The 27,917-nt window shown below is 56.5% G+C and overlaps 4 protein-coding genes across 7 annotated transcripts in view; 2 read left to right on the top strand and 2 right to left on the bottom strand.

The window, feature by feature from the left end:
- Positions 1 to 1,798: 1,798 nt before the first annotated feature.
- On the top strand, positions 1,799 to 7,903 carry LOC120758003 (C-signal-like). The gene is made up of 6 exons (XM_040075765.1): positions 1,799 to 1,957; positions 2,439 to 2,490; positions 5,591 to 5,778; positions 6,151 to 6,309; positions 6,609 to 6,719; positions 7,034 to 7,903. The coding sequence occupies exons 1-6, from the start codon at positions 1,814 to 1,816 to the stop codon at positions 7,145 to 7,147; spliced, it is 768 nt and encodes a 255-aa protein (XP_039931699.1). The 5' UTR covers positions 1,799 to 1,813; the 3' UTR covers positions 7,148 to 7,903.
- On the bottom strand, positions 7,797 to 10,095 carry LOC120758002 (C-signal-like). Its single transcript, XM_040075763.2, has 6 exons — positions 9,708 to 10,095; positions 9,335 to 9,386; positions 8,943 to 9,130; positions 8,517 to 8,675; positions 8,303 to 8,422; positions 7,797 to 7,995 (listed from the first exon to the last, which is right to left on the bottom strand). Exons 1-6 carry the CDS (start codon positions 9,852 to 9,854, stop codon positions 7,882 to 7,884), a joined length of 780 nt encoding a protein of 259 aa, XP_039931697.1. The 5' UTR covers positions 9,855 to 10,095; the 3' UTR covers positions 7,797 to 7,881.
- Positions 10,096 to 13,361: 3,266 nt separating this feature from the next.
- LOC120757920 (uncharacterized) lies at positions 13,362 to 21,290 on the top strand. 4 transcript variants are annotated; one of them, XM_058422121.1, is made up of 14 exons: positions 13,362 to 13,421; positions 14,221 to 14,350; positions 14,584 to 14,708; positions 15,274 to 15,364; positions 15,909 to 15,988; positions 16,186 to 16,230; positions 16,761 to 16,795; positions 17,179 to 17,342; positions 17,540 to 17,654; positions 18,253 to 18,384; positions 18,925 to 19,023; positions 19,263 to 19,954; positions 20,473 to 20,546; positions 20,718 to 21,290. In XM_058422121.1, the coding sequence occupies exons 1-14, from the start codon at positions 13,363 to 13,365 to the stop codon at positions 20,785 to 20,787; spliced, it is 1,911 nt and encodes a 636-aa protein (XP_058278104.1). In that variant the 5' UTR covers position 13,362; the 3' UTR covers positions 20,788 to 21,290. The 4 variants fall into 4 exon arrangements, with proteins under 4 accessions (XP_058278104.1, XP_058278103.1, XP_058278106.1 ...); XM_058422120.1 differs by having other exon boundaries at positions 17,537 to 17,654; XM_058422123.1 differs by lacking the exon at positions 18,253 to 18,384.
- CARMIL2 (capping protein regulator and myosin 1 linker 2) overlaps positions 21,139 to 27,917 on the bottom strand; it is a 23,108-nt gene continuing 16,329 nt past the window's right edge. Inside the window, exons 31-40 of the mRNA XM_040075513.1 lie at positions 26,689 to 26,960; positions 25,028 to 25,131; positions 24,222 to 24,627; positions 23,840 to 23,959; positions 23,468 to 23,504; positions 23,268 to 23,336; positions 22,677 to 22,979; positions 22,392 to 22,499; positions 22,108 to 22,218; positions 21,139 to 22,022 (exon numbers count right to left, since the gene is read on the bottom strand). Of these exons, the coding sequence (XP_039931447.1) occupies positions 21,847 to 22,022; positions 22,108 to 22,218; positions 22,392 to 22,499; positions 22,677 to 22,979; positions 23,268 to 23,336; positions 23,468 to 23,504; positions 23,840 to 23,959; positions 24,222 to 24,627; positions 25,028 to 25,131; positions 26,689 to 26,960 (1,706 nt within the window). The 3' untranslated portion in view covers positions 21,139 to 21,846. The remainder of the gene's footprint in view (positions 22,023 to 22,107; positions 22,219 to 22,391; positions 22,500 to 22,676; positions 22,980 to 23,267; positions 23,337 to 23,467; positions 23,505 to 23,839; positions 23,960 to 24,221; positions 24,628 to 25,027; positions 25,132 to 26,688; positions 26,961 to 27,917) is intronic.

Genomic DNA, 27,917 nt, shown 5'->3' with positions numbered 1-27,917 from the left:
AGTCAAGGTCAAGCTATGAGATGCAGCAGGAATCAGCACATGGCTCCGGTCATGGAGCTCATGGGAAGGGCCTTGTGGATCCAGGCCAAGGAGCACTATGGAGTGCTGGAGGCCAGGATCCAGGCCATAGGAGCATCCTATGCAGGGGAGGTGCCATGCTGACAAAAAAAAAATTACTCTGAGGACAGTCAAGGATTGAAAGGGGGTCTGGGAAGTCTGCAGGGTCTCTGGAGGGTTTTGAGGTTAGGTTCAAGCCCTGGGCATCTCACTCTGAAGTCATTGCTGATCCTTCTCCTCCTGATGGGCCTTGGAGTAGAGTTCTCTCAGTTCTTCTCTAACCTGGATGGTTCCCAGGTGCCTCTATAGCATTGGGATCTTGTAGCCTGGTCTCATCTCTTCCCTGGCGCATACTTTCTGTCCCTGGGCTGTGATTCTGGAGCCATGAGTGTGCCTGTGCTGCTGTCCTTGGCTGCCATCGGTCAGCCCTTTCCAAACGTCACTCCCCTGCTTGGCCCTGGCGCATAGCCATTCCTGGTCCTGCAGCCATCTTCGCTTGTTTCTGTTGATTCCTTCCCAAGAAGCCTGGAAGGAAAAGAGGAAACTCCAGTCTAATTTGTTCCTAATGGGAGCTCTGCTCTGGATGCTGCTGGTGGAGCAGGCAAGTCTGTGCAATGCAATTGTTTGTGCAGGTGATTATACCTGCAAGAACATCTGCTACAGCAGGTCTGACTCCAACACCATCCAAATCCACACCCAGCATGCCTACCTCTCATGGGGGCCATAGTCTGTCCACCACCATGGAAGGAAAGATCACTGCTTCTTCCCCTTCATGATCTGTGTCACCTGAAAATTCATCTTCCAAACGTGGGGGCCCTTCACCATCTCCCGAGTGTTTCTTTGGTGTGTGCCAAACGTGGAACCACTCAGTTACTCAGGGAATAGAGACTTCTGTCCCCCCGCCACACTGAGCAACAGGCATGTGCCACAAGGCACATCCAGATGGGATTGACCCATACCCACTACTTTCCTCTTCTTTTTTCCTCCCCCACCTCATATTCTTGTTGCCCCAATTCTTCTGTTTTAGCTGAGGCTTTTTACATGGCAGCTCTTTGCTTCTTCTAACACTTCTGCATCCTAAAAATCCGTACCCCCAGGCTGGCCTGGGTTGCAGGAGCCTTGGTTTTACAGGCACTTCTTGGGCTTATAAGCATCCAGCATTGTCCTCCAGCAAGGAGGAAGGTGATGGATGTGAGCTTGAAGCCCCACCCAGGGTGGTCGAGGTTACAGGGCAGGGGGGGTTCTTCTCTGCTGGCTCCTGGATGCTCCTGGGGGGAAATGTTGGCAGGAGTGGAACTTGCAGTATACAAACTGCACTCCCTGTGCTTCCCAGGCTGGGGTTTAGATTAGCATCTCAGAATTCAACCATCCCCAATTCATCCCCCAAACGAGGAGATTGCTTGCCACAGCCAGATTTGAACCTGTTCACCTTTTTCTGGTAGTATTTTTCCAAACTTGTGGAAGAGGCAGACCCTTCTGCTTATACAGAGACTCTGGGAGCTGGAGCTTTAGAGGAGCATAGTGGTGGGCATCTGAGCAATGCAGGTGACACACAGCCTCGTGTGCCAAATGCCAGGGAGCACTCGGTCCTCCTGAGACCCTGGCTCTGTTTGGGGCAGGCGAGGGGCCAGGAGCTGGCACTGTCCCAGTCCCCGTGGGTGCCCAGAGCCACACCCTGGGCTGTGCCGAGCTCCTCTTCACGCCAAGCAGGCGGCAACCCTGCCATGTGTCACCGCCCGGCGCAGAGGCTGGGGACATGGCTGCGCTGGCTCGGAGCGTCCTGGTGACAGGGTCCAACCGGGGCATTGGACTGGAGCTTGTGCGGCAGCTCGCCGCCAGCCCCCGGCCCCCCCAACACATCTTCGCCACCTGCCGCGACCCCAAGGGCCCAAGAGGGAAGGTCAGTGTGGGCACAGGGAATGGGATGGTGCTGAGCCAGGTGGGCAGCGGGGATCCGCAGTCCCTGCAGCCCTGGTGGCTTGCTGGGTTACCCAGGAGTGGGGGCAGAAGTGCTCTGGGGGTCCCTTAACCGCCCCAGCTCCCTGGATAAGGCAGCGCCCAATGTGGCCAGGTGGGATGTGGCTGGAAGGGCAGACGTGTCTTCAGCACTGGCTCCTGGCTGTGCCAATGGCCAGCCAACCCCTTTTCTGTGCTGGGGTCACTCAGGATGGGGGGCAGTTCCTAAGCCCAGCAGCACCATTCGCCTGCTGGCTGTAGGTTTGCTGCCCCACCCCATCCCCATCCAGGGAATGGCCCTGTTCTCTTTCCCCCAAAAAAAGCAAAGCCACCCTGGTTCAGTGACCTCAGAGCAGGGGTGGGACACCTGACCATGCAGCTCTTGGCTTCTAACCTCCTCCCTTGCTCCATCACTTTATTCCCAGGCCCTGCAAGAGTTAGCTGCCCAGCACTCCAGCATCAAACTGGTCCAGCTAGGTATGAAGCAACCTTTCTTCTCGCACCCAACATTGCTTCCAGCTCTCTGCTGACTTCAGAGGTGGGATCAGGGGCAGCTTTTGCAGTAAGCTCAAGCCCTGCCAGGTGGGGAGGGATCCATGCACACCTCGGCAAGCTTCTCCCCCCAAATTAAGCTGTACTCTGGCTAGAGCAGTCAAACTGGCTTCAGATGAGGCAGAGGTGAATCCGGACACCTCAGCTGAGCAAGTTTCATGGGAAAGGCATGATGTCTCTTCCCAAAGATGCTAAATAGTGCCCCGGTTTTGGGCTGGATATATGGGTTCACAAAGTGAAGCAAGGCAGAGCACAGTACCTGCCTGGATGGTTCCTAAGTAGGATGGTTGGTTTGGGATCTGCTTGGAGGTGGCCATAGCCAGCATTTCTTTCAGGTAAAAAAGGGAGAAAAAAATAGCTAAGAAATGACACATGGGAAATCTGCCCAGCCTAGTGTCCCAGGCTGATGCTCTCACCCAGAGGCATGGGATGTCCACAGCCTGGACTGGGGAGATGTCCTCTTGGCCATTCCCTCCTTCTTTGGATGTGGGCCTAACTCAGTGACCTTTTTCCGCAGCCTTTGGGAGAAGCACAAGGCAGCAAATGAAGTTAGACACCATAGGGAGAACAGCCAGGCTGGCAATTGGAGTTGGCAAAGTTGGGGTATTCACAGGAAAGAAGCTTCCAGGGTGCTGGACAGAGACAGGATTTTGCTGGGGAGGACAGTGTTTGGGTGAAGAGTGGGGAGATAAGGATATGTCTTGAGGAGCAGAGATTTCCTGTGTCTGAGGGAGTGGGGACTGCTTTTATTAATGAAGAATTAAAAGAACATCCAAACCCAAAAGAAATGTTTTGGGAAAGTGCCTGCACTGGGATTGCCATTGGTGTAATAAGGGAAGTAGGAAGCAGCCAGCACTTCTAAATACTTGTATTTCATGGGAGCTAATAATAAGAAGACTGTATCAAGGCTATGCCATATCAGTACTTACCTATTTATTTGTTTAAATACCTGAAAAGTTCAAGTAACTTCAGTTCAAGTTCAGGATTTTTTTTTTTTTTAATATTTCTTAGAAAATAAGACATCCTTGAATTCAGGCTGTAGTACAAAGAGGCAGCAAATTTCTCTTTTGCTGTTAAGTAGATTTTTAAAGTTAAACACCTTTTCTGTAATAAAAAATAAATGAGCTTTGAGCCCCAACTGGCAGTACCTGATGGGAAGAGTATGACCAACATAAAAGGAACATCTCAAGGGACTGGCCACTTCATGAAAAATCTTTACTAACAACATATATCCCATGCCCCAGACTATCAACAAAGTTCCAAAATAAGCTTAAAAGCTCTGACATATCAACAGCAACAAGATTTTTTTTAAAAAAGAGAAGCTGCTTCAAGCTGTCTTGCTCCATAATAAGGAAATGTCTTCAAACCAGTCATAGGCATGGATTTTCAGAAAGAAAAGTTAAAAAATATATAACTCATAAATGTGTAAGATCTGTAAATTCTTTTCATTCTCTCTCTTTCTTTTCCACCCTTATTTCTTCCAGGGAGACAAGAGTTTATTTCAGCAAATGTGGGGGTTAAGGACTAAAAATGTGTTGGTCCCACATGCCTTGGAGCAATGACTCAGCTAATCCAAACAGAGCAGTTAATTATTCACCAGTGACCAAAAGATCCCTCACATGTGGTGTAATGACAGAACCTTGACCTTCATCCCATTGTTATCTAAAGAAGTAACTCCAAAGCACTCTGTGATTTGTCCTGCAATTGGACAATATCCTGCAATATCCTGTCAAATCCCAAGGCTCCTTCCCCTCACAGCAGCCCCACAGCAGATTATCCCATGGTATTCCTCCCTAATGTTTTCAGAACACCTCTACAAAGGTCTGCACTGCATAATGCAAAGCAGCAACAAGTCCCATGCCACTCACATACTTGCTTAGCACCATAAAGACATCAGGCTAGTTAAAAATGCCAGGAAAAAGGAATTTTTTTGCTGCCCATCAGTGTACAAAACATTCCAAGAAAGAAATCTTCAGCCTTGAAACCTTTGCTAAGTGACTCTTTTCTAAGCATGAGAACAGAAACAGAGCTTAGGGGCCAGAGGGTTGCCAAAAAAAAGGAATCCAACCCTGCAGTCCCTGACTCCCAGCAGGCTCATCACATTGGCATCTGCAAAAAACAGGCACAGAAATGTGCACGGGAACAAGGGCATACTCCAACTTGCCCATACATGTGAATATTCATGGTTTTAAGGGCTCTGTGGTACACCTGAGGTATTAAAAGGCAATATATAAAGTTTAATATTGGTCTAACCAGCCTGTTTCACATTCTGAAGGTATTTAGATGACCCTTTTAAACAAACAAACTATGGCCACTTCAGTTGGTGAGTATCCAGGACAGGACGTAAATCCTAACAAGCAGCCCTGACATCTGGATACAAACTTAAAAAAATACCACTTTTATTGCCTAAGTCAGAAAAATCCTGCAACTAAAGCATGGCAGCATTTCAAAAGCTATACCAACATTTAAGCAAAGAAGAGGGCTCTGGGGATACTTATCCTCCTTAGCCCAATTTCAGCTGTGCTTGAGGGGTTGTCCCCACAACTTGGTCAGTAGGGACAGGGAAGTTCAGATTCAGGGCCTGCAACCAAATACTGCAGGTTACATCCCAAATATTTTATTACTTATACTCACCTCAGCTCATCTGTCAGGTCCAAAACTTGTGGGTAACAGCATGAAGCAAAAAATATCTCCCTATGGAAATAAACCTGGGAGTCTCAGTGTGCGAGAACCAAGCATCCCTTGTATGACCATAAATTCCTTGAATACAGAAAGGGAATACAGACAAGTTTTTCCTATCAGTAACCCCCACATGACCAAAAATGGGTTGAATTAAGATTTCATTCAGCTGAGTCTGCAAAACCAAGAGGTAAGGACAAATTGCTGCTCATTCCAACGTGCTTAATCTGCTAAACCTGCTGCATCCTTTCTGGATAAGAAGTGCTGGTTCCACCTACAGCACAATTTCCAGTGGGTACTGTGTGACCCATCAGTGCTGTTCTTCACTTTGCTTTTTCCCTGGCAGACACAGTGAATTTGCCCAGCATCCAAGGGGCCATGAGGGCTGTGGGGTATCATCTGAAGGATCAGGGCTTGAACCTGCTCATCAACAATGCAGGCATCAGCTCCCACGCCACACTGCGCTCTCTGGACTCACGGGAGATGCTCAACGTGTTTGCCACCAACGTGGTTGGGCCACTCCAGGTTGTTAAGGTATGTCTGGACTTTTTGGGTTTCTCCTGCTTGGGAAGATGTTCCTCAATGGGAATAAGGTCACCTCCATGGATCTCCCCTGCCTACCTAGAGGAGCTCAGCAGCTTAACACAGCCCAGTATCCCCCATGCTTAGTTCTCCCCGACCTGGAGCATCTGCCTGCACCAGGCTTGCTGTGCCCGCTCACTCCTTCCCTGGGGAGGGGAAAAGCTGGAGCCTGGCCCCTCACTGGGGCATCTTCCCCATCCCCTGCACTCCTGCCAGGAGTGTCTGTCCAGCTGCTTGTCCACAGTCTGTGACAGAGCCCTCCAGGATGGTCCTCATACTGGGGTTCTGTTGCATGTTAATGGAGTGTTGGTGTCTTTGCATCAGGAATTTCTGCCGCTCCTGGAGCAGGCGGCCAAGAGCACAGGGAAGGAGGGTCTGAGCTGCAGCAGGGCTGCTGTCATCAACATCTCCACCAAACTGGGCTCCATCGGGCTGTGCCTCAGGGTGCCAGAGGCCCCCATGTACCCTTACCGGGCCAGCAAGGTGAGGTGCCAGGGGAGGTGCTGGAGATGCTGTCCCGGGCACAGCGCCCACGGAGGGGAGGGAGCCCACGGGTCACCCCCTGCCCCAGCCACCCACCCCCTGCCTGGTTCCCCCAGGCAGAAGCACAGAGAGCTGGACAGCAGCAGCCAGGACTGAGCCTTTCCAGCAGGTTGTGCTGATGCTTTGTCCCAGGACCAGGTCCCATTTCCCATCTCCACAGCCATTTTCTGCCCAGGAAATATCTCCTCTCCTGCCCACCCACTCCCTGGGTTGTGCTGGCAGGGCTGTGCCTCTTCCAGGCTGCCCAGAACATGGTGACGAGGTGCTTGGCTGCAGAACTCCAGGACAAGGGGATCTTATGTGTGGCCATCCATCCTGGCTGGGTGAAGACTGACATGGGCACAGAGGAGGTACTGGGCTGTACAGGGGAGGGTCAGCGGGACCCCACTGAATCCCATGTCTTGGGGAGGGCGGGGGCACTTGGGGGATCTTGTGTGATGCTGTGGGCTGCCAGGACCATCTTCAGGAGCAGAGCAGGCAGGGAGCAGGCAGCAAGCTGCAACTGAGTACATGGGATAGCCAGCCCCGTCTCCTCAACCCAGCCGGGAGAACAGAGGTGTGGCAGTAAGGAAAAATATCCCCATGAGCACCACGGATGCTGCTCCGGGGCATTCACCCTCACCAAGAGCTGCTCTCTGTTACAGCCCATTGTCCTTTTCTGCAGGCACCACTGACAGTGGAGCACAGCGTGAGGGGCATCCTGACCGTGCTGGCCAGCCTCTCACAGGACACCTCTGGAGCCTTCCTCGACTGGGAAGGGAACAGCCTGCCCTGGTGATGGACAAATGGACGGCGCCTCCTGCCCATGCTACAGTCTCTGCTCACTGGCTCACCACTCTGCATGGTCACCCCTGCTCAACCTCAGCTCTCCGCACACTGCTGGGGAGAGGGAATTGGCTTGGGAAACAGCCTCTCTCTCCTTCCCCATGACATGTGTTCTCTGTGATCTCTTTGTACCCTGGCCTCTGTAAACTCTGGCAGCTGATGTCTCTCTGCTCTGTCTCCACACCCATTCTCAAACCTGCCCATCTGAGCCTGGGGCGGGATTCCCGTGCTCTGCCCGAGTGCTGTGTGTCCCTCTGTCCCATCTGTGACCAGGCATCCCCCAGCTGAGGGGAGAGGACAGCTGGTCCCTGTGACCCCCAGCCCCTCAGACAGCTCAGCCTGGGCGGGGGAAGGCCAGTCCTGCAGGGGCTTGGAAGATCTCTCTCCTCTCAGGAGAGGGGCCCTGCTCCAGCTTCTCCAGTGTCTCCTGGAGGGGAGGTCTCCAGACGGCACTCACAGTGCCGTGGGACACTCATGGGGATGCCAGTGACAGCTGTGGGTTGAGGCCAGCTGTGGGCATCACTGCATCCCGGGATGAAGAGCGGGATATCTGGGAAGGGGCCATCTCATGAGCTGGAAATCCTCAACAGAGCTGGAGGCTCTCAGCAGGAGTTTATTGAGGATGTGGGACAGGTAGGAGCAGTGGCACAGGGCCCCTTCTGGCTGCCAGGATTCTCAAGTGGTGTCTCACCAGGGTATGACCTTCCCTTCCCAGTCCAGGAAGGCGCCGGTGTCCTTCTCGGAGAGGGAGGAGAGGACCTTCAGCATCCCTTGCACGCTGTCATCCACTGTCACAGGGGGCTGTGGGGCAGAGGGGGAGATGCAGCCCATGCCTGAGGCCTGACTGAGAGCCCTGGAGCAGCCGGAGCCAGGGGAAAGAGCTGCTCCAGGGCAAAGGGAAAGTTGACAACGCCAGGGGGAGGGACTGAGACGAGAACCGAGGGGATGCGGACACCCAGCACCCAGGAGCAGGATAGGGGGAGCTGCCCCAGCAGCAGGAAAGGAAGGACAGGCAGGTAAGCCATGGGCAGGGACTCAGGAGAGCAACTCCCACCCATGGAAAATCAGCCCAGGAGCTCTGATGGTCCCGCCCCGGTGGAATTCCTACCGTGTGTCCAGCAGAGCTGCCCATGTCGGTTTGCACCCAGCCGGGGTGGAGAGCGACGCAGAGGATGCCGTGCTCCTTGTACGCCAGGGACTGGCACTTGCTCAGCATGTTCAGAGCAGCCTGTGGGGAGACAGGGAGGGGATGGTGGTGGGAGGGGAAGGGGGGCTGCAAGGGGATCTAAAGCTGGGCAGGAGAAGCAGAAGTGTGACAGTACCTTGCTGCAGCGGTACGAGGTGACTTGCATCAATTCCCAACCAAAGGAAGAAGCGATGGAGCCCCCAATGCTGGATATATTGACGATGGCAGCCTTGCTGCAGCTCAGCCCTGAGCCTGGGCTCCCCTGGGCAGCCTTCTTCAGCAAGGGCAGAAACGCCTGGGTGGAGGCAGAGGGGACAGGAGCACACACGGATACGGCACAGGGCAGGAGAGAAGCTCTTTCCACAGGGGGAACATTGACACCAGTGCTGGGGCATCCCCTCCCTCCTCTTCCCTGCCAGGCTCCAGTTCCTGAGCTCCAGCCCATGGCTCCACGAGCTTCTCATCAACTGAGAGCCCACTGGTAACCAGAGTGGAGGCAGGATCCCCTCCCACCAGCACTTCATGCTCCCCCAGGACAGCCCAAATAGGGTGAGGGTCTCACCTGGGCCATCAGCAGGGGCCCAATTGTGTTGGTGGTATAAATCTCTCTCATGTCCTCCAATGTCTCAGTATCAAGTGTGTTCAGCTTCACAATTCCAGCATTGTTGATGAGGAGGTTCAGCCCAGAGTTCCCCAGGTGCTCCCCAACCTTGGCTGCAGCCGCCTTGATGCTGCTGGGGTCGGCGACTTCTGCAGAGCCGACACAGGGGAGGTCAGAGCCTGCGTCCCCGTGGTGGAGTCCCCTGTGTTCCCCAGAGGTGGCAGTGCCCCACGGCCCCGCAGGCACCAGCCTGCTGGCACAGCTCTCTCCCAGCACGGGGCTCCCAGGGTGTGCCCAACCTGGGCACTCGCCAGAGGAACTGGGACAAAGGATCCCTACCTCAGGGCACCTACCGAGCGGGATGATGATGATGTTGGGGTGTTTGGAGGCCAAATTCTGTAACTCCTGTAAGAGAGGGCACTGTGTAGGCATGGAGAGGCTGGAGGGGCTGTGCAGAGGCTCTGCCTTTCCTAGGCAGAGCCCATGCCACTCCATCTCTGTCTGTGCACCACTTTGAGTCCAACACCTGCTCAAGCTGCCACTCGGGGCTCACATGGGGCTCTGTGCCTTCTATACATGCCATGTACCACTCTTCCCTCCACATATCCCATGCAGAACAGATCCTATGGTGCCCCAAGCCAGCTGACCTGTTCTGCAGGTGCCTGACTGTAGCTCCAGCCCCTTGCAAACACCATTCCTGATCCAGTCTCCCCCTGCCCGTCTCACCTGTGCTCTCTGTCCCTTGGGGTCCCGACAGCCTGCAAAGATCCACTGTGGTGGTTTTGGCATCCTCAGGAAATGCTGGATGAGCCCCAGGCCGATGCCTCGGTTGGCTCCAGTCACCAGCAGGGAGCGGACGTGGAGCCCTGCCATGCTGTTCTGCCTGTGGCTGCACTGCTCTCGCCTGGACTCTGCCAGTGCCTTTTGCTACTTGGTTATCTCGCATGTTCCCATGAGGACTTGCATCAGCTCGTGGCTCTCGGAAATCCTCTGCCTGCACCTCAATCTCTTGGCTCTGGTCCATACCCATGATCCAGTTTTCCTGGTGACTGTGGAATGACGCAAAGCGAGCCAAGTGTCCTGCCCAGGCAGGGAATGCCCTGAGCTTGGTGTCTGGAGTGCTGCTTTATGTACCTTCCCTGCTCTACCAAACCTGAGTTTTTTGGCTTTCAGGGCCAGCACTATCCCTGTCCTTGCACCGCGACACTCTCTCTCGCCACCTCCCTCCCTCTTGGGATCCCAAGCCTGTCCCTCCCCTTGCCCAAGGTCAGGCAGGCAAGGCTGGACTTGCTGACTCTGCACAGTGCACTTTTTTGGCCTTAGTTTGTAAAATGCCAAAGCCAGGGTTGGGGATGGAGCAGTCAGGACAGGTGAATGTCCCTTGAAGACTTGAGGATAGAGCAGCCAGAGCTGACAAGTGTTCCTTGGCCACAAGAACAGGCTGAGAATCCTAGAAACCCTCCAGGACCACTAGGAAAAACCCTCCAGAGCTGACCAGAGTGATCCCTTTCCTCAGAGTCTGCTCTAACAGCACATATAATATTTAAGTGCGATAGAAGGATAATCCCTGCCCCTGCAAGTGCTCATGGACAGGCTGCATGGGCTTTCTGAGCAACCTGGTCTAGTGTAAAGTGTCCCTATTTGTGTGTGGGGGTTGGAACTAGATGGTCTTTAACGTCCCTTCCAGCCCAAACTATGGCTCTGTGATCCTGTGATAAAATTCAGTTTTGCCCCTGGGTGTGACTTTGGTATGGCTGGGAGCCAGGGCTGTGCCCAAGCAAATGCACTGCAGGTGAACATCCATCCCCAGGGTGGTCCAGGTACTCCCCAGCTCTTTCCTGCAGTAGAGACTGAACCAACTGATGGACTGAACTCCCAGGGAAGCATGGGACTGATGGATTCAGGAGCTTCAGGACAGGCCTGAGGATCACCGAATCATAGAATCATCCCCCAGGAGCTCCTGTTGCACCTAAAGTCAACGGAGAACCATGACTTGCATGTTTCCATGTGTCCCCCCCTCCAGGTTGGGTCTGGACATCCGAGGGTTGGATTGAACTTGGTGGTCTTAGGGGTCTTTTCCAATCTAAATGACTCTCTGAGTCTATGATCCCATGGTCTCCCCAGCTGGTTTCTGCTGCAGTGTCACCCAGATTGCACAGACCATTCACAACAGTGGAATGCACACATTTAAGATAGTTCAGAGATGTTGTGTAGATAGTTTAAAGTAATTAATAATCACTTATACAGGATGTGATTGAGCAGGACTAGGGGCATAAGCTTGTGGAACCTCTCCTGCTCCATCTGGAGATGCTGTTCCAAGGACCTTTGCAACTGCACAATAATGAACTGTCATGTCCAGGAGATCTGATCCACCATCCAAATGCAACCTTTCTAAATAAATCACCTTTAGTCTGCAAGAGAAAACCCTGCTGCCTATTCTTCTGTGTGTGTCTGGTGAGTTGACCCTGGCTGGATGCCCAGCATCCACCAAAGCCACTCTATCACTTCCCTCTGCAACTGGACAGGGGAGAGAAAAAGTATAGCAAAGGTTCATGAGTTGAGATAAGGTCTAGGAGAGATCACTCACCAAATACCATCATAGGCAAAACAGACTCAAACTGGGGATATTAACTGAATTTGTTACTAACAAAATCAGAGCAAGATAATGAGAAGTAAGATAAATCTTAAAAACACCTTCCCTCCACCACTCCCTTTTTCCCAGCTCTACGTCCTTCTGCTCAGCAGTGCAGGGAGGCAGGGAATGGGGGTTATAGTCAGTTCATCATGTGTTCCCTGCTGCTACCTGGGGAGAAGAGTTGGAGTCCTTCTCCTGCTCCAGCATGGGGTCCCTCCCACGGGAGACAGTTCTCCATGGACTTCTCCAAAGTGAGTCCATCTCGTGGGCAACAGCTCTCCACAACGTGCTGCAACATGGATCACTCTTCCTTGGGGTGCAATCCTTCAGGCACAGCTTGCTCCAGCTTGGGTCCTTCACAGGGTCACAAGTCCTACCAGGAAACCTGCTTCAGCACAGATTTCACATGAGTTCACAGCCTCTTCTCAGGTATCCACCTCTCCAGCATGGGCTCCTCCAGGGGCTGTAGGTGGATCTCTGCATTCCCATGCCCTCCATGGGCTTTAGGGGCACAGCTGCATCTCCATGGGCTGCACAATGGGCTGCAAGAGAATCTCAGCTTGGGTGCCTGGAGCACCTCCTCCCCCTCCTTCTGCACTGACCTTGGTGTCTGCAGAGCTATTCCCCTCACATATTCTCACTCCACTCTTCTCTGGCTGCAATTACATCTGCACAATAACTTTTTTGTATTCTTCTTAAATATGTTATCACACAAGAGTTACCACCATGGCTGAAGGGTTCAGTCTTGGCCAGCACCACGTCCATCCTGAAGCTGTCTGGCACTGCCTCTGCTGGACATGGAGGAGGTTCCTGGCAGCTTCCCACAGAAGCTACCCCTGAAAGCCACCCCGCCCCATCCCCCCAAAACCTGGCCATGCAAACAAAGACAATGTGACAATTACATCCATCTTGCTGTGCCATTTCACTGCCCTCAGCATCAGCGCATGGATGGAACCACAGCCTCTGGCACGGGGATGAAAAGGCACTGACTGCCCCAAGTCACAACTGAATGGGGTGAGGGGTGGAATTTACCATCCCTTCAGCCAGAACATTTCCCAGGTCGCTTGACAGATTTCACCAAGTGGCTTTAATACCCTAAAGATGAGACTAAGGATGGGCAAGGCTCATGTGTGAACCACTGAATGGCAAACTGTACTAGAGAGCAGGCCAAAGCATGGGGAATCCTGGAATGACTGGGGTTGGAAGGGACCTGTTGTTCCAACACCCCACCATGGGCAGGATCACCTTCCCTTAGGCTCAGAGCTCCGTCCAACCTGGCCTTGAACATTTACAGGGATGGGGCAGCCTCAGCTCCTCTGGGTAACCTGTGCCAGTGACTCATCCCACTATCAGGAAGAATTTCTTCCTCATATCTAATCTAAACCTTCCTCTTTTTTCAGCTTGAAGCCATTCCTCCTTATCTTATCATCCCATGGCAGTGTCCAAAGTCCCTCTCCAGCTCTCCTGTAATCCCTTTAGGTACTGGAAACGCCTCCAAGATCCCCACAGACTCCTCTCTTCTACAAGGAGACGCGCACGCCCAGGAAAACCGCCGAGGCTGGGCACAGGGATAGGGCGGGGCTTAAGGACGGGGCTGGAGGTGAGATGGAAGGCTGGGTGGGGATGGGGAGGGCCGGGAGCCGGGCCCGACCCCCGCGGCGGTGCCGAGCCCGGCCGGGCCCTTCGTCCCGCCCCGCCCCGGAAATGGCGCTCCGGCCCGCGCCTCCTGTTCCGGGCCCCGCGGCCATGGCGGCGGCGGCTGCTCCGCCGGGCGGGGCGAGCCCGGGGCTGGCGGCGGGGGAGCGGTGAGGGGGGCCGGGAGGGGGGTCAGCCTGCCTGCCTGCCCTGCCTGCCCTGCCTGCCCTCAGCGCCTGGCCCAGCCCCGCCTGTCCTCAGCCCCTGCCCGTCCTCAGCCCCTGCCCGTCCTCATCCTCTGCCCGTCCTCATCCCGTGCCCGTCCTCATCCCGTGCCCTTCCGCATCATCTGCCCGTCCGCATCCCCTACCCATCCTCATCTCCTCATCCCCTGCCCATCCTCATCCTCTGCCCGTCTGTATCCCCTGCCTGCCCTCATCCTCTGCCCGTCTGTATCCCCCGCCTGCCCTCATCCTCTGCCTGGCCCAGCCCCGCCTGTCCTCATCCCCCGCCCGACCTCGGCCCCTGCCCGTCCCTCAGCCCCTTCTTGTCCCCAGCCACATCTGTCCCAGTCCCTGCCTGTCCCCAGTTCTTCTCCCTTTCACAGTTCAGACAGTTATAGTTAAGACTTGGTCCCAGGAAAGTTGTTATTGGGTGAAAATAAACAATATGGGAAGAGGTAGAAATAAATGTCCTGTCCTGTCTGGGAGACTTGCAGAAGGCCGGACACACTCCAGAGCTGCGAGTGTCCCCCTCCGCTGTCCGAGCAGGATGCAGCAGGACCTGTGTGCCCCCAGCAGCGTGGCTTCCTCAGCACAATGCCCTTGGGATGGGTCCTTGCAGAGAAGTGGGTGCATTTGGGTGGATTTGAGCAATCTCCTGGGTTTGTGGCTGTGCTTGGGGTGCAAAACCCTTGCCAGGGTGATGGAGCGCTGCTTATGGCTTGGTGTCTTGTCTCTTCTCATGTAGTCTTGTGTGTGTGGACAAGAATGTGGCTTCTCCCAAACTCTACGTCCTGGAGCCATGGATTGCTGACTTGTTGGTGAATTACGAGCAACTGGATGAGCGTGAGAATTTCCTGGCTGGGCAGGTGGTGCGGGTAGGTACCCAGAGGGACTGTCCCAAAGTGCTCCAGCAGCCTCTGAAATCTAAATTCTGGGAGGTGTGCAGTGGTTCCCATTTTGGTGGCTGTGGATGTGCAACTCTTCCTCAACGTCTCTGTTTTATTTTTTTTGAGGTGGAAAAGCTTGGTGGTGTGACTGCCTTCCTGTGAAACTTGTTCTAGGTCTATGAATGAGAGGTTTTTTTTCCCCGTCTCTAATCTCTTGACAGATCTTGAGTGACTCAGCTGCTCCTGGCCAGCCTGGGGTCCTCCAGGATGCTGTGGTGCAGGTCTCTGATGGATCCTGCTACATCCGTGTGGTCATTACATCTGAAGCTCTGCAGGCAGAGGAAAAGTGAGTTCCACCCTGACTTGGCATGGCTGGGACAGCAGTTCTCCACAGCTGCTGTGAGGAGCTGGGGCTCCTGCCTGGTCTTGTTTCAGGTTGTGTTAAGCTAAAGCAACCTCAGGATGGGAAGTTGGTGTGAAAGAGCTGCTAAGAGAAGAAAGCTGGCATGCCCTTGCTCCTATGTCTGCTCCCTGGGATGGGCAGGGATCCATGGCAGAAGCTGTGATGCCTTTAGAAAGGACTGTAGAGCCTTGGAGTTTTGTGGAAGGGGCCAGAGCGTTAACCATGGTAGCCTGGGCTGCTCCTTCAGTACTTTCTTCCATTTCCCTATTTGGACACCCTTAAGCTGTTGGGGTGCTGGTAGCAGAGCCAAGGATAAGCAGCAGGAAGAAGCTGCTCTTAGACAGAAATTACTAAGGAATAAAGATCCCTTGGTGCCTGCTGCTCATGCTGAGACATGTTCCAGAATGGCCCAGTGTGGTTGGCAGAGCTCATGTGGGAGCCCCACTGTGTGTTGGGGGGGGGGTCTGGCTCCGTTCTTCAAGGCATTCCTGCTCTGCTCCTTTTCCAGCGCCCACCTGCAGCTCAGGCTTTCCAGCCTTAATTGCAGAATTATCGTCCTGCAGAAGTACACGGTGTGTTTTCAGGACGAGGCCAGGCTGGTAAGTGCTCTGAGGAGTGGAAGCAGCCTGTTCTGTTACCATGCTGTGCTTCCTGCACTCTTGCCTGCTTCCAGCTGCTCTCAGGAGCTGAAGGCAGGTGATGGGAGGCCTTTCATTTTCGTCTGCAGCTCCTGTGGGCTCTGTGGCAGCTGACCTGGGCAGGGATGAGCCCTCGCTGCAGATGGAGTGCATCTTTCCCAGGGTCACCTGGCTGTCACCCCTGCCTGTTGGGCAGCTGCAGGCCTGCCTGGGCGGGTGGCAGGGCATCCCAGTGTTCCCTTGCAGGGAACAAGGGTTCAGAGGTGTTCCCACAGACTCCCCTGGGCTGGCCCACCCTGGCCTGTGGCTCTCGCAGAGCCATCAGCTGACGCAGGAAGATACAAAGTGCTCTTGGAGAGGGGTTGTCCTTTTTGAGGGGACCTTCTCTTAGACTGGAGGGTTGGTGGCAGAACTGGGGTGGGTGTGGGAGTGTTGTCTGGCCCCAGGGGAGGCAGGGGCAGAGGTGAGACTCAGAGGGGCCTTACAGGCTCTGTCCTCCCCACAGGAGGACTGCGAGTTTTACCTCACGGCCCAGCAGTTCATCGTGCTGCCCATGCAGAGGCAGAGGATGGAATCATCTGATGGGTATGGCCCAGGGATGGATGGGGGGGGGCTGTCCTCAGGGGGGCTTCTTCATCTTCCCCTCAGCAGTGCTGACCCTGGAAGCCCTGATGAGACCTGCTTGTGGCAATCCGTTTTGAAAAAGGGATTGTCTCCAAGGCAAGGGAGAAAGGTGATGGGGATTTGGAGGGAATCAGTGACTGGCTTCTCTCTTGCTGCAGGAACCAGGATCCCTCTGTGCTGAAGAAGATAAAGGAGCTCTGGCTGTAAGTATGGGGCTGAGGGATGTATCCAGACACCCTGATGAGAGTGTGCAACCTCAGACTGGGGTTAGAGCAAACTGGCAAGGGCTGGCACAGGTTATGGCAGCTCCTGGTTAACCTGTGTGACTCCTTGCCTTGGAACATGACAGAATTGAGTAGACCATGAAAAATGAAATTGTGGTGGCACATTGCCAGCCTCTTCCTCTGAGCTAGAAGGAAACACCTGTGGGGAGCTTGTTCCTGCCAGTGGTGGGCAGCACAGCTGCGTGGGTGAGCCCTGCACAGCTCATTCTTCATCCTTGGAGATCCAATACTGGAGATCCTCGGGGCCTTCCATCAGTCCATCTCCAGGGGTGAGGCTCCCTGATGGCTATTCCTGGCATACTGAGCATGTGGCCAGTGGCCAGATCAGCACCCAGGGGGGGATCCACTATTTTCACAAGCTGCTGCTTCCAATCCAGGGTGCTTGATCTGTGACCAAGAGCCTCGTATGTCCCAGCCCTAACCTGGCTTTGTATTCTTGGTCATTACAGGAAGAATCTTGCTGTGAGGAACGCTCCCAGCTCAGGTAAAGGGTTGTGGGGGACATGCAATGCTCTGACTGCCTGGGGCAGGGCTGGGTTTCCTCAGCTTGATCCATGTTAGACAGAGGTAGCACAAACCTGGTCGGATCTCAAAAGCACGTGTTGCTAAGCCCAAAGCAGGAAGAGATAATGCTGACAGCTAAAGCAGAGTGGGACATTGCATACCTGTGCTCATGCTGCTGGTCCAGGATGTGTGAAGAAAGGAAAGATGGTTTCTAGAAGCAAAGGAAATGCAGAATTTTAGGTGTTCACACAGGTTTCAGGGTTATGACAGTCACCAAGTCATGCAATAGGGTGAAAGTTTGCAGGTGAGGCTTGCCTGAGTTCAGCTGTCTCCTCCACTGAAGTCTGTGTGTTCCTGCTCCAGAGCCCTCTGTCTCTCAGCTGATTGATGCCATTGGACAGAACCAGCTGGAGATTTTGAAGGAAAATGCTGAGGAATGCTTGGATTTATGGAAATCAAAGGAGAAGCCAGTGACAATGGAGGACGAGGTTCCCATCACGCAGTGGGAGGCAGAGCGCAAGAAGGAGGTCAGTCTGTCTGCTGAGACAGGGCTGTGACAGCTTGGGGTGCTCTGGTGGGTGGCAGGAGGAGGGGGAAGGACAGTGGGCAGAGCTGCAGGTTTGCTGGGGCAGGAGATGGTGTTGGGTTGACAGGTACAGCAGGACTTTTGCATCTGGAGAGGGACTGCCCAGCAAAAACCCGGTCACGTGTCTCATTTCAGCAGGGTGAGGATGTTTTCATGGTCCCGGTCAGCGCCCTGGTGATCCCTCCTGAGGAGGAGGAGGAAGAGGAGGCAGTTGTTTGTGATTCTTCTGAGGCAACATCTGCAGGGTACACAGGTGGGCAGTGCAGCACACAGGCATGTGAAATGAGGGGCTCCCTAGGGTGGGGAGAAGACTTCCTTTGCTCTGGGTGTCCCTCGTGCTGGAGATATGATCAGTAGTTCCCCTTTCATTGCAGATACAAGCCAAGCAGCTCCTGGAAAGAGTAGTGTTGACAGGATAGTGCCAGGAGACCCGAGTGTTGTATCCCAAACCAGCTGTGAGTTGCAGCATCTCCAGATCCTACAATGATTTGTGTTGGAAGGGACTTTAAAGACTATCTAGCCCCAATCCGTGCCATGAGCAGGGACATATTCCACTAGACCAGGTTGCTCCAAACCCTGTCCTTGAACACTTGCAGGGCTGGGGCAGCCACAGCTTCACTGGACAACCTATACCAGGGCCTCTCCACCCTCACAGGAAAGGGTTTCTTACAAATACCTAATCTAACCCTGCCTTCTGTCAGTGGGAAGCCGTTCCCCTTTGTCCTGACACTCCATGGCCTTGTCTGAAGTCCTTCTTCAGCCCTCTTGGAGCCTCTTTAGATACTGGAAGGTTCTCTAAGGTCTCCCTGGAGCTTTCTGTTCTCCAAGCTGAATAACCCCAACTCTCTCAGCCTGTCTCCCTAGCAGAGGTGCTCGAGCCCTTGGATCGTCCTCATGGCCTCCTATGAACGCTCCAGATCCCATCCAGCCTTTAGTTTCCTCTACAGTTGGCTCAGCCCATCTCCTTGGATTGAGTGGAGGAGGTACTGGTGTGGCCAGGTCTTTGGGAGACCTTGAGCAGGCAGGGAATGGTCCCAATCCTCCAGCTTCTTGAAGCTGCAGCTTTGGTTGATTGTACGGGGAGCACAAGAAGCCACTTGGATGCCATCAGTGAGCGTGAGTCTCCTGCCCTGGTATGGGCTCCTCACTGGCTCTGGCTCAGCACCAGGACGGGTTTGTGTCACTTTACTTGGCTTGGTGTCACCAAGCTTTGCTGCAGAATTACCTGCAGAAGCTCCGTGTCGAGGAGGAGCCGAAGGGAGGAAGTGTCCTGGATAGTGCAGGGTGTAGGAGAAGGCCTTCTTCATACCTACCTGCTCTCTGGGCAGTGTCTGCCTCTCCACTGCCTGCTCTATGAGATCCTGGAAAGGATCTCACTGGAATACACCACATTTTGGGCTGGAAAGGGCTGCAGAGCTCCCCTCAAGGATCGTGTCTCTCTGAGATCTTATGCACAGGGGACCCACAGGGAATGGGCAGCTGCTTTCTTCGCCAAAATCAACCCTCCAGCTTCTTCATTGCAGGTGCTGCATCACCAACCTTGTCAGATAGCTTGGAGGGATCCCTGGATAACCCCTGGAACAGGATGCCCTCATTGTCTTTGACCGCGAGCTCTTCAGACGGTGAGTCCCCCATGTCCCAGGGCATCCAGCCTGCCTTCCTGGCAGGAAGCAGCTACTCTCTTCTCAATGGGTGTAGCTCACCGTGGATGCTGGCTTGATTTCCCCTGGCCTTAAAGCAGTGCTGTGGTGTTCCCATAGCCCTGGACCCGCTTCATTCTGGCCCTGACACTCTTCCTGTGTCAGGGCAGGTCCCACCCCGAGCCCCCTGCCCAAACTGACGGTGCTTTTCCTCTTACCAGAGAAGAGCTTTCAACTTGACCCTCCCCTGAAGACCCAGAAAGATGTTCCTGCTGACAGCAACACCACCGACCTGCTGGAAGCGTGTAGCCGGGGCTCTCCTGAGGGCTTGCCCCCGGGAGAGCCAGTACAGACCTCCTCTCCCTCCCTGCTGCGCTCCCACAGCAGCGCCAGCCCGGTGGAGATCAGCACCAGCGAGGCAGCCGGGGAAGTCCTGTGCGCTGCTCAAGGCCCACAGGGATCCAGGGGCTCTCAGGCCCCCCTGCCCGCTCTTTCTCCAGTTCTTCCAGTCTTGCCCAGCAGCAGCTTGCAATCCCCGCCCGGCAGCATTCCTCGCAGGGAGCACGCCTGCTCCAGTGGCACAGCTTCCTCTGCAGATGCCTTGAAGCCTGGACTGGCTCACGCCAGCACAAAGGGAGGAGAGACTGTGGGTAACAAGAGGAAGCTGATGGAGGAGGATGAGCGGGCCCGCAGTGGGCAGCAGCATCCCCCAGGCACCTCGAAGGGCAAGGGGAGAGGCACAGGCAAGAGATCGGAGCTCATGGGCCCACGAGGTGCAAAGAAAAGCAGAAAGGAGGCAGGGCTGCAGCGCAGAAGGGAGCTTGAAGAGGAGGAGGAGGAGGAAGAAGAGCAAGTATCCTCTGCAAGACCTGGGCCCAGCTCCAGGCTGGAGCAGTGCAGAGCTCCAGAGCCGGTAAATATGAACCAGCTGGTGAGGGCTGGGGGTGCCTGGGGAGGCTCTCTGTGCCCCCACCACTGCTGTCCATCCCCAGCATCTTTCCTCACCAGGCTGGTGGGGATGGGACGTTGAGTGCAGGTGTCAGTGTAGATGGTGGAGGATCTGGGAACACTGAGGGAATCATGTAATCCCTTAGGCTGGAAAAGAGCTCATGAGATGGAAGTCCAACCGTTCCCCAGCTCTGCCAAGCTCACCACTGAACCCTAGCCCCAGCTGCCACATCCACAGGCCTTTAAATCCCTCCAGGGGTGGTGAAGATGTGGTTTAGCCAGAGCTAAACAGTTGGGTGGGAACAAACAATTGCTACAGCATCTTCCAAGTTATCTGGGTAAAAGAAGATCAAAAGAGCAGAGGGAAAGACACCTCAATCCTAGGTGTTTCCTGGGGTTATTGGGCTCTCAGGCTGCATAGGGCAGCAGCCTGTGTTCTGTGGCTGGAGCAGACCTATCTCACCCTCCCCTTTGCTTTTGTAGTTCGTGGAGAGACCACCCCAGTACCAGTACGAGGCACCAAGCCCTGAGCTCTGCCAGCAGGTGCAGTCTATCAGGTCAGTGCCATATCAGCCATGGAATTACGGCTGTCCCTTGTTCCTGCAGTGGGACTCACATCCCTGTAGTGAGTCCCCAACCTCTGCCTTACCCCTTGTCACCAACTGCCCCAGTGGTGTGTCCACAGCTGGGTTTCTTCTCACCCTGGCTCCTCCTGTCTGGTTTCTCAGGATCTCAAAGGCAATGCTGAAGTGGGCATGCTGGATACTGACTGAGGAGGAGGAGGAGGAGGATTCCTGAGCCCAGCCCACCTTTCACTCTTTTGTTTCTTCAGCGGGTTTGTCAGAACACTGGGAAGAGTAGTTGGGGGAGGGATGTGGGGACACCAGAAGCTCTGTGCCCCAGGGGACTGCTGAGTGCGCTGGCTCCAAGGGTGCTGGCACATGAACCTGTTGAAAGCCAATACCCTCAGTGCTGAGAGGGGAAAAAAGCATTCATTCAGGAGTGCCTATATGTGAGCCAGTGTCCCTCTCCCACCTCTTCATTCTTTCTAAATGCCTTATCCCTGCAGTTGGGGACTAAAGGTGACCCAGTGCCACTACAGCAGCAATGGCAGAGGCCCCACAACCTGATCCTGCTCCGAAGGTACCCCAGGAGCTTGGATGGTTTATTGAATAAGTTTAGGTCGGGTCCTGCACTGTTTATTACAAAAAATATCCCGCAGGGTTATGCTGTAGAAATTAAAAATTGTATATTTTTTAAATACACAGCTCTTGTATTAAAAAAACCAAAACAGAACAAAACCAAGCATCTTGCTTTGTCGTAAACATCCGTGTAAGGAATGCGTTTGGTCCGGAGCAGAGGGCAACACAGGAGAAAGCCACTGGGGTGTCAGGATGGCGCAGGTGCCGTCAGGGAGCTGTGGGGATGGAGCTGCGTGCTGAAAGGCGGTGGGTGGTGGTCCCGCTGATGGAAGCCTGCGTCTGGCGGGGGCTGGAGAGAGCGGTACCCCATGGGGTCAGGAGCTGGAGCGGTGAAAGTGCCTTGGGAACGCTTCCTAAAAATAGCTGGCTGCCTAAAATCACCGGCTCCCCCGCTGCAGCCCGCAGCGACAGAGGGCACTGGGGACTGCAACACCACCGGATGTGTCCTGCAGGCTCTGACAGTCCCTGGGCATCCTGGGCGATGCTGGTGGCCTGGCTGTCCCCGTGGCGAAAATCGGGCGATGCCATCGTTGGCACATCCACGCCAGCCCGGTGCCCCGTCTATCCTCTCTGCACCCCAGCTTGCCAAGCACCCCGGCACGGCACGCTTGCTTGCAGGGTTTCATTGGGAGCAGCGTGGTGACATGCAGGGGCTTCACTGTCCCAGGGCCGGCTCCTCCCGGCCCGGCGCCGGGCGTCTTTGGTCTACGGCGGCTGAGTCTTGTGCATTCCCAACAGTTTGTGCCGGGGCTTGTGGCTGCTCACCCTCAGTGCCTGTGCCAGCCTGCGGCTCCTCCACCCTGGCACGGGGCCAGTCCTGCAGCGTACCACCTACAGAGGTCACAGGAGCTGGTGTAAGCAAAGGGGGACCCTTGGTACCCCAACACCTGCTTTAGCAGGGAGGGGAGCATCTCACCTTCAGCATCCGAGGTTGGTCCAGGCTCACCCTCCATCTCTGAGAGGGACTCGTGCTTGGTCCTGTGCCTGAGCACAGGCGAACGCCGCAGGCGCAGGGGAACGGTGCCCACTGGGGGAAACACAATCCAGCCCCACGTTAGGGTGGGGCACTGTGGCAGTGCCATTGTCTATCATCCACCAGCTTGGAGAGGCAGCACCAGCACCCACGTGGAACACCACCACCCACTTCCATTGGTGTTAGGTGCAAGGAGGGCTTGGGGTCCCACTCCAGACCCAACTTACTTCCCAGCTCCGCTGGGCACTCGGGCTCCCTGAGCTGCTCCTCATGGACGGACAAGGCTCGGCGGCTGATCCCCCGTGGCGCTGCCAGCCGTGCCATCAGCCGGTTGTCTGTGTAAGCAACGGGAAGTGCCATTGGAGGATACCCCACAGCACCGCGCTTGGCAGGCCCCATCCGCACCCAGCACCCACTGTGCGCTCGGCTCCCTGCTGCCCTCCATTCCCAAGGGTTCCAAGAGCAGGCCAGCAGTGGGATGAGGCGCCCACGGGCACCTCAGGCATCCCTACCTTCAGTATTGGGTGGTGTGGGCAGGGTGGGCAGGGTGCCAGCACCCACGTCCCCACCATGGCTGACCCTCCGCGGCAGCGCCACCGGCACGTTCCTGCCCAGCCGTGGCAGGCTGCCACTCCAGCCCTCCCGGCCCCCGGGCTCCGGCAGCCCGCTGGGCTCTGCTAGGGCGAACGAGCGCCGGGGCTGGTCGGAGCTGGTGGCCGGTGGCTCAGCGGGCAGCTGCCTTCCCAGGGCTTTCCAGGCTGGCCGGGGCTCGGCGCCGGGCTCCGTCCTGGCGGCTGGGCTGCGGAAGGGCGCGTCTGTGGGGCAGGCAGGATGGAGCTGTGGGCGCCCAGAAGTGACAGCCCCTGGGACGGTTCTCGGTGCTGGGAACCAGCCTGCAGCCAGCCCCCAGGTGTCCATCCGCCATCAGCAGGGATGGGCGCCTCTGGGTGTAGGGCACCCTCCTGAGGGTGGAATTCTGCCCACACGCCTGTGCCCACCAGTCCCTGTTGGCTCCATCCCAATGCTGGGTGCTAGGATGGGGGATATAAAGGGCTCTGCCTCAGGGGCTGGTGTGACCACCCAGGCATGCACTGCTGACCCACCTGTGGACACAGAGTGTGTGCGGGCCTTCAGGGATGGGGGGGAGTCGGCAGAGCTGTCCACGATGTCCCCTGCAAGCACAAGGCACCGGCCAGCATCAGTGAGCTGGGGTCTGCCCATTGCCACCAGCACCCCACAGGGGAAGCTGTAGTGGGACCCACAGCTGGGTGGGGGTCAGGGTGGGGTGGGTGCAGCCCCTCACCATCTGAGCCGGCTTTTTTGATCTCGCTGTCTTTGCTCTGCAAGGAGTAAAAAACTGGTAAGGGGGGTGTCAGGGGGGCAGTGCCCGCACAGACAATGGGTGCAGAGGGCAGAGTGCTGCTGCCAGGCTCTGATGTGGCTGTAGGGAATGGGTGCATGCCTGGCAAGGAGGGACAGACTGACAGACACCATGCAGGGTATAGGAATTCACCCCTTGCAGAGGATTGGGTGACAGGGCAGAGGCTATGGGCAGTGGCAGCACAGAGCTGGGTGCTGCCAGTCCCAGCAGGGAGATGTCCCCCACCCCATGGACCACCATCTCCTACCACCCTGAAGGGGCAGGATCCGTCCCAAAAATGGAACCAGTCCCCACCTGCTGCTTCTTGCTCTCGGCAGCCGGGCCCTTGGTGACGCCGATGCGATGGAGCATGACCTGCATGCGCTGCTCGAAGGAGCTGGACAACTCCCCCTCACTCTTCTCCAGGTGCCTCTTCTGCAGGAGAGACACAACCCTGCCAGGAACACGGACCCACCACAGCACCTATGGCACTCCTGCCTGTGGGGCACCCACATTCCCAATCCCAGGCATGCCTCCAGGAGACGGTGACACGGACAAGACCCAGTGGGGATATCCCCAGCCATCACTCCGGTGTCCCCGCATCCCCTGCTAACCCCACCAGCATCCATGGGTGGGAGCAGCACCCACCAGGTGAGCTGGACAGTGGTGGTAGCTTGGTGACTGTGACAGTGCTTACCTTGTCATGCCTGACCCCCAGCGCATCCTCGTCCTCCCCGGACAGCAGGATGAGCGACTGGGATTTGCCCTCACGAGAGTATTTGGGCCGAATCCTCCTGGCAGAGTCAGGGGTCTGGCAGTGCTCAGGCTCTGTGTGGGGCTCGGCAGAGAGCCCCCCCTCCTCTGATTTACTCAGGGGCTTCCCTGACTCCCCCGCCTTGCTGGGGGCTCGTAAAATGTCACTGAGCATCGAGCGCCTGCTCCTAGGGGCGGTGGGACCACCCTCAGGCTCCTTCTCACACCTCGAGCCTCGGCTGGATTTGGGTTTCTTGAAGGCAAAAAAATTCCCAATTTTCTTCTTGAGGGTACGGGAACCAGAGGGAGCCAGAGGGGCTGATCCCAGGCAGGTCTCCGGAGCAGTGGGGCTGGGGAGAAATGAAGCATTGGAAAAGGTGAGCTCCAGGCTGCCAAGAGGTAAGGGAACAGTTTTTCCCCCTGCCCACCCTAAAGGGATGGATCCAGACCCTGGACACTCCACCCAAGATAGCAGCATTCTGGCAAGGGCACTCATTCCCAGCATGTTTCCCATGGGTGCTGCCACATTGCCTCCCCACTGTGGAACAGACTCCACAGCCACATCCCGCACACCGTGGCTGCCATCCCGTTCCTCTTCCCCCAGCCTTGCCCTTGGTGATATCCCTGGTGAGCTGCTTTCCCCAGCATCCCTTTTGCCTGGTTCCAGCAGTGTTTGCATGGAGGCTGCTGAAGCCCTGGGGGTGGTGTGTGCTGGGCAGGTGAGGGGCCCCGAGCACCCTCCATGCTTACGGCAGTGTTTCTGTGATGAGCCTCTTGGCAAAGAAGTCCTCCAGCCCCTCGTCCACGCGGGTGATGCTCCTGTCCTCGCTGTTCTCACAGGCCACGGGCTGCACCTGGGAGTGAGGGTTGCTGTCAGCCCAGCACAGGGAAAGGTGCCTCCAGGCATGAAGGTGTCACCCAGCGCTGGGCATGAACGAGTGGGTGCCCCTGCAGGATGGGTGCTGGCATGTTCCATCTCGTGCCCAGCATTAAAGCCAAGCCGTGGTGCTATCAGCTGCATCTGAGCCCTAATCCTGCTCCCTCTCTTGAGCACTGGGAGCTCCAGGCAGCCCCAGGCTCCTTCCAACCCCTTGTCCAGCACAGTGGCTGAGGTGTGGCACTCGAACTATGGGAGAAGCCTTTGGCAGGGATGCTTCCTCCATCTGAGCTCCAAGGAATGGACCCCTGCACTGCTGGAGGGTGATGGAGCAGGTGACCTGCAAGGACCCATATCTGCTTCCTTCAGGTGTTTCAAGTGCAACCTTGGAGTGCCACTGCAGCCTGCATGAGAGCCACCTGCTCCATCCCCGTACCAAAGCGGTCCATGCCATGGCCAGGCCTTCCTCCGTGGCACCTTCCTCTCCCTGGCATGTGGCACTGCATCAGTGGCTTCCTATCGACGAGGGGGAGGCGCTTCCCCATCGGTGGCATTTCAATCCATAATGACTTTTCATTACGGCTGGATTGATGCTGCTCAGGAGCCGTTCCAGCCATCTGAGATCTGCTCTCCCTGTCACATCATATCCATCAAAGCCCGTCCTTGCTCAAGCCTTGGCCCGCCCTGGGTGCCAGGCGTGCCCTGTCCCACTGCAGGGTGACGGCCCCCTGGCCCTGCCAGCCTCCAGCACCCACCCTGCCCGTGGGACACAGCTCCTGCCTCCCCTCCGGCCTCTGCCGGCCCTGATCCCACCATGATCCAAGGGCAGGCATCACCACAGCAGTGCAAACCAGGGCTTCCCAGCAAGTGAAAGGATCCAGCTGCATCACTGTGGCACTGGGATGAGGTGATGCCAGCAGGATCCAGCCCCAGGGACAGCGACGGAGCTGGACTCGCCACTGACTGCACCCAAAAGTTACTTTTCCTTTGGGAAGGGGGATGCAAAGGCAGGATCCCCATCCAGCTGCCTGTTGGATGGGGGGAACACAACCCACCTCATCACGGCTGGCAGAGCCCCACCAGCACCAACGGGAGCCGCGGTGGCCACCGGCGCTTCAGGGATGATGGATTTTGGATAAGGGGGAGTAAATGGAGCTCAGGAGGGAGGCAGCTGGAGCCATTGCCGAACACATCGCTGGCCCTCTGCACCCAAACTCTGCAGGTTTTTTCATTCCTCTCCAGGCTCCCACCGCTCAGCATCTCCCAGTGGGGAGCAGGAAAAGAGGATGGATGATTCCCCTCGCCCTCCCCAGCCCCCTTGCCTATCCTTTCAGGCTGCCCCCCTCCGAGGAGGAGGCTCCGGCAGCAGCTGAAATGCAGAATAATAAACCCACCGCGTCTTGGCGCATCTCATTTTCCTGCCTTGCAACAAATACTGACCGCAGTAATTCACCCGAGCGGAGAAAAAAAACCCCAAATACCGAACACACACCGAATACACCCCACCTCCCTCGCCTGCCATGCCCCCCCTTACATTCGGCTTGCTGGGCGGCTGCTTGTGCCGGCGGTTGGGCCGGGGCCTGGCTTTGGTGCAATGCTCCAGCTTCTCGCCGGCGGTCGGCAGGTCCATAAGGAATCCGGTGGCGGTGGCAGGCTGCGTGGCGGGGAGCGAGCCGCTCGCAGGCTCAGCATCCTTTGTGGAGGCAGGGCGTGCCGGCGGCGCGGCGGGGCTGAGTGACGGCGGCGCCCGGTGAGCTCGGAGCCCGCTGGCGTCTCGACCCGCTGCCGGCTCCAGCTCCGAGACACCTACGAGAGGCGACAGGGTCCCTGTTGACACCCGCCCTCGCCAGGCCTCCCCATCATCATCATCATCGCCATCATCATCATCACGGACGCCGTCACCTTCGCCCACGCGTGGAGGGTCAGCGGGGCACCGGCTCCGCCGCGGGGACGGGAGGGGAGCGCGGCCGTGCCCGCCCGGAGCGAGCGTGGCTTCGCGGCGCAGGCCGGGATGGATGCTGCCGGCCGCCGGAGGTTTGCGCGCAGGGGATGATGATGCTGTGCCGGGATTGCGGGGGGGATGCTCGGGCAGGGGCCGAGCCGAGCCCCGCAGCCAGCCCTGAGACCCGCAGCAGGCAGCAGTGGCACGGCACGGATCCTGCCAGCGCTGGCGCGTTGAGCAGCACTTACAAACACACCCGGTTTGCTCGGCAGGCAGCTGCTCACCCCCCCCCGGGTACCCTATGGATGGGCGGCAGGGCGCTGCGGGGCTCGGGGATCCCCTGGGCACACAGGGATGCTGAGTGCTGGAGTCTGCAGGAGCTCTGCTTTAGCCAAAGCAGAGTCACCCATCGCCTGATCATTGTCTGTGCCCCCCGAGATTCACTTCCCTCCCAGGCATGCAGGGCTCTGGGGGCAACACCAGCCGCAAGGAAAACCCGTGGGCAATGTCTTCTCCCCAAGGTAGCTGGGCGAGTGGGTGATGTCTATCTCCAGGGTGGACCCTGGGCTGGTTGTGGGAGATACCACGGCACTCACAACCACAGACAAACCCCCCACTCCTGGCTGGCTGCGTGGGGAGGGAGCTCAGGGCATTTACTCCACTGCCCAAGGGCACTGAGCCAGCTGAGGCTCAAAAGCAGCACAAGAGCAAGGTGAAGGTGAGCTTCCCCCACAGACCCCAACCACGGCACTGGGAGAAGCTCTCTGAAGGGTCCAGATCCCGCTGCCCTCGCCCATGGGGGGCTCTGACCCTGAGGCTCC

This window comes from Hirundo rustica, chromosome 11 (genome assembly GCF_015227805.2).
Source record: "Hirundo rustica isolate bHirRus1 chromosome 11, bHirRus1.pri.v3, whole genome shotgun sequence".
NCBI classification, from domain to species: Eukaryota; Metazoa; Chordata; class Aves; order Passeriformes; family Hirundinidae; genus Hirundo; species Hirundo rustica.
Note: the sequence above shows the minus strand (reverse complement) of the source record. Positions and strands in the feature narration are given on the sequence as shown.

Excerpts from the sequence above, each read along its gene's own strand:
- LOC120758003 (XM_040075765.1), top strand. The coding sequence starts at position 1,814 with ATGGCTGCGCTGGCTCGGAGCGTCCTGGTGACAGGGTCCAACCGGGGC. Across the intron at positions 5,779-6,150 it reads GGCCACTCCAGGTTGTTAAG|GAATTTCTGCCGCTCCTGGA; the intron begins GTATGTCTGGAC and ends TCTTTGCATCAG. Across the intron at positions 6,720-7,033 it reads CTGACATGGGCACAGAGGAG|GCACCACTGACAGTGGAGCA; the intron begins GTACTGGGCTGT and ends CCTTTTCTGCAG.
- LOC120758002 (XM_040075763.2), bottom strand. The coding sequence starts at position 9,854 with ATGGCAGGGCTCCACGTCCGCTCCCTGCTGGTGACTGGAGCCAACCGA. Across the intron at positions 9,131-9,334 it reads CATCATCATCATCCCGCTCG|AAGTCGCCGACCCCAGCAGC; the intron begins GTAGGTGCCCTG and ends TCGGCTCTGCAG. Across the intron at positions 7,996-8,302 it reads GCAGCTCTGCTGGACACACG|CCCCCTGTGACAGTGGATGA; the intron begins GTAGGAATTCCA and ends TCTGCCCCACAG.
- LOC120757920 (XM_058422120.1), top strand. The coding sequence starts at position 13,363 with ATGGCGGCGGCGGCTGCTCCGCCGGGCGGGGCGAGCCCGGGGCTGGCG. Across the intron at positions 13,422-14,220 it reads GGGCTGGCGGCGGGGGAGCG|TCTTGTGTGTGTGGACAAGA; the intron begins GTGAGGGGGGCC and ends CTTCTCATGTAG. Across the intron at positions 18,385-18,924 it reads CCTTGGATTGAGTGGAGGAG|GTGCTGCATCACCAACCTTG; the intron begins GTACTGGTGTGG and ends TCTTCATTGCAG.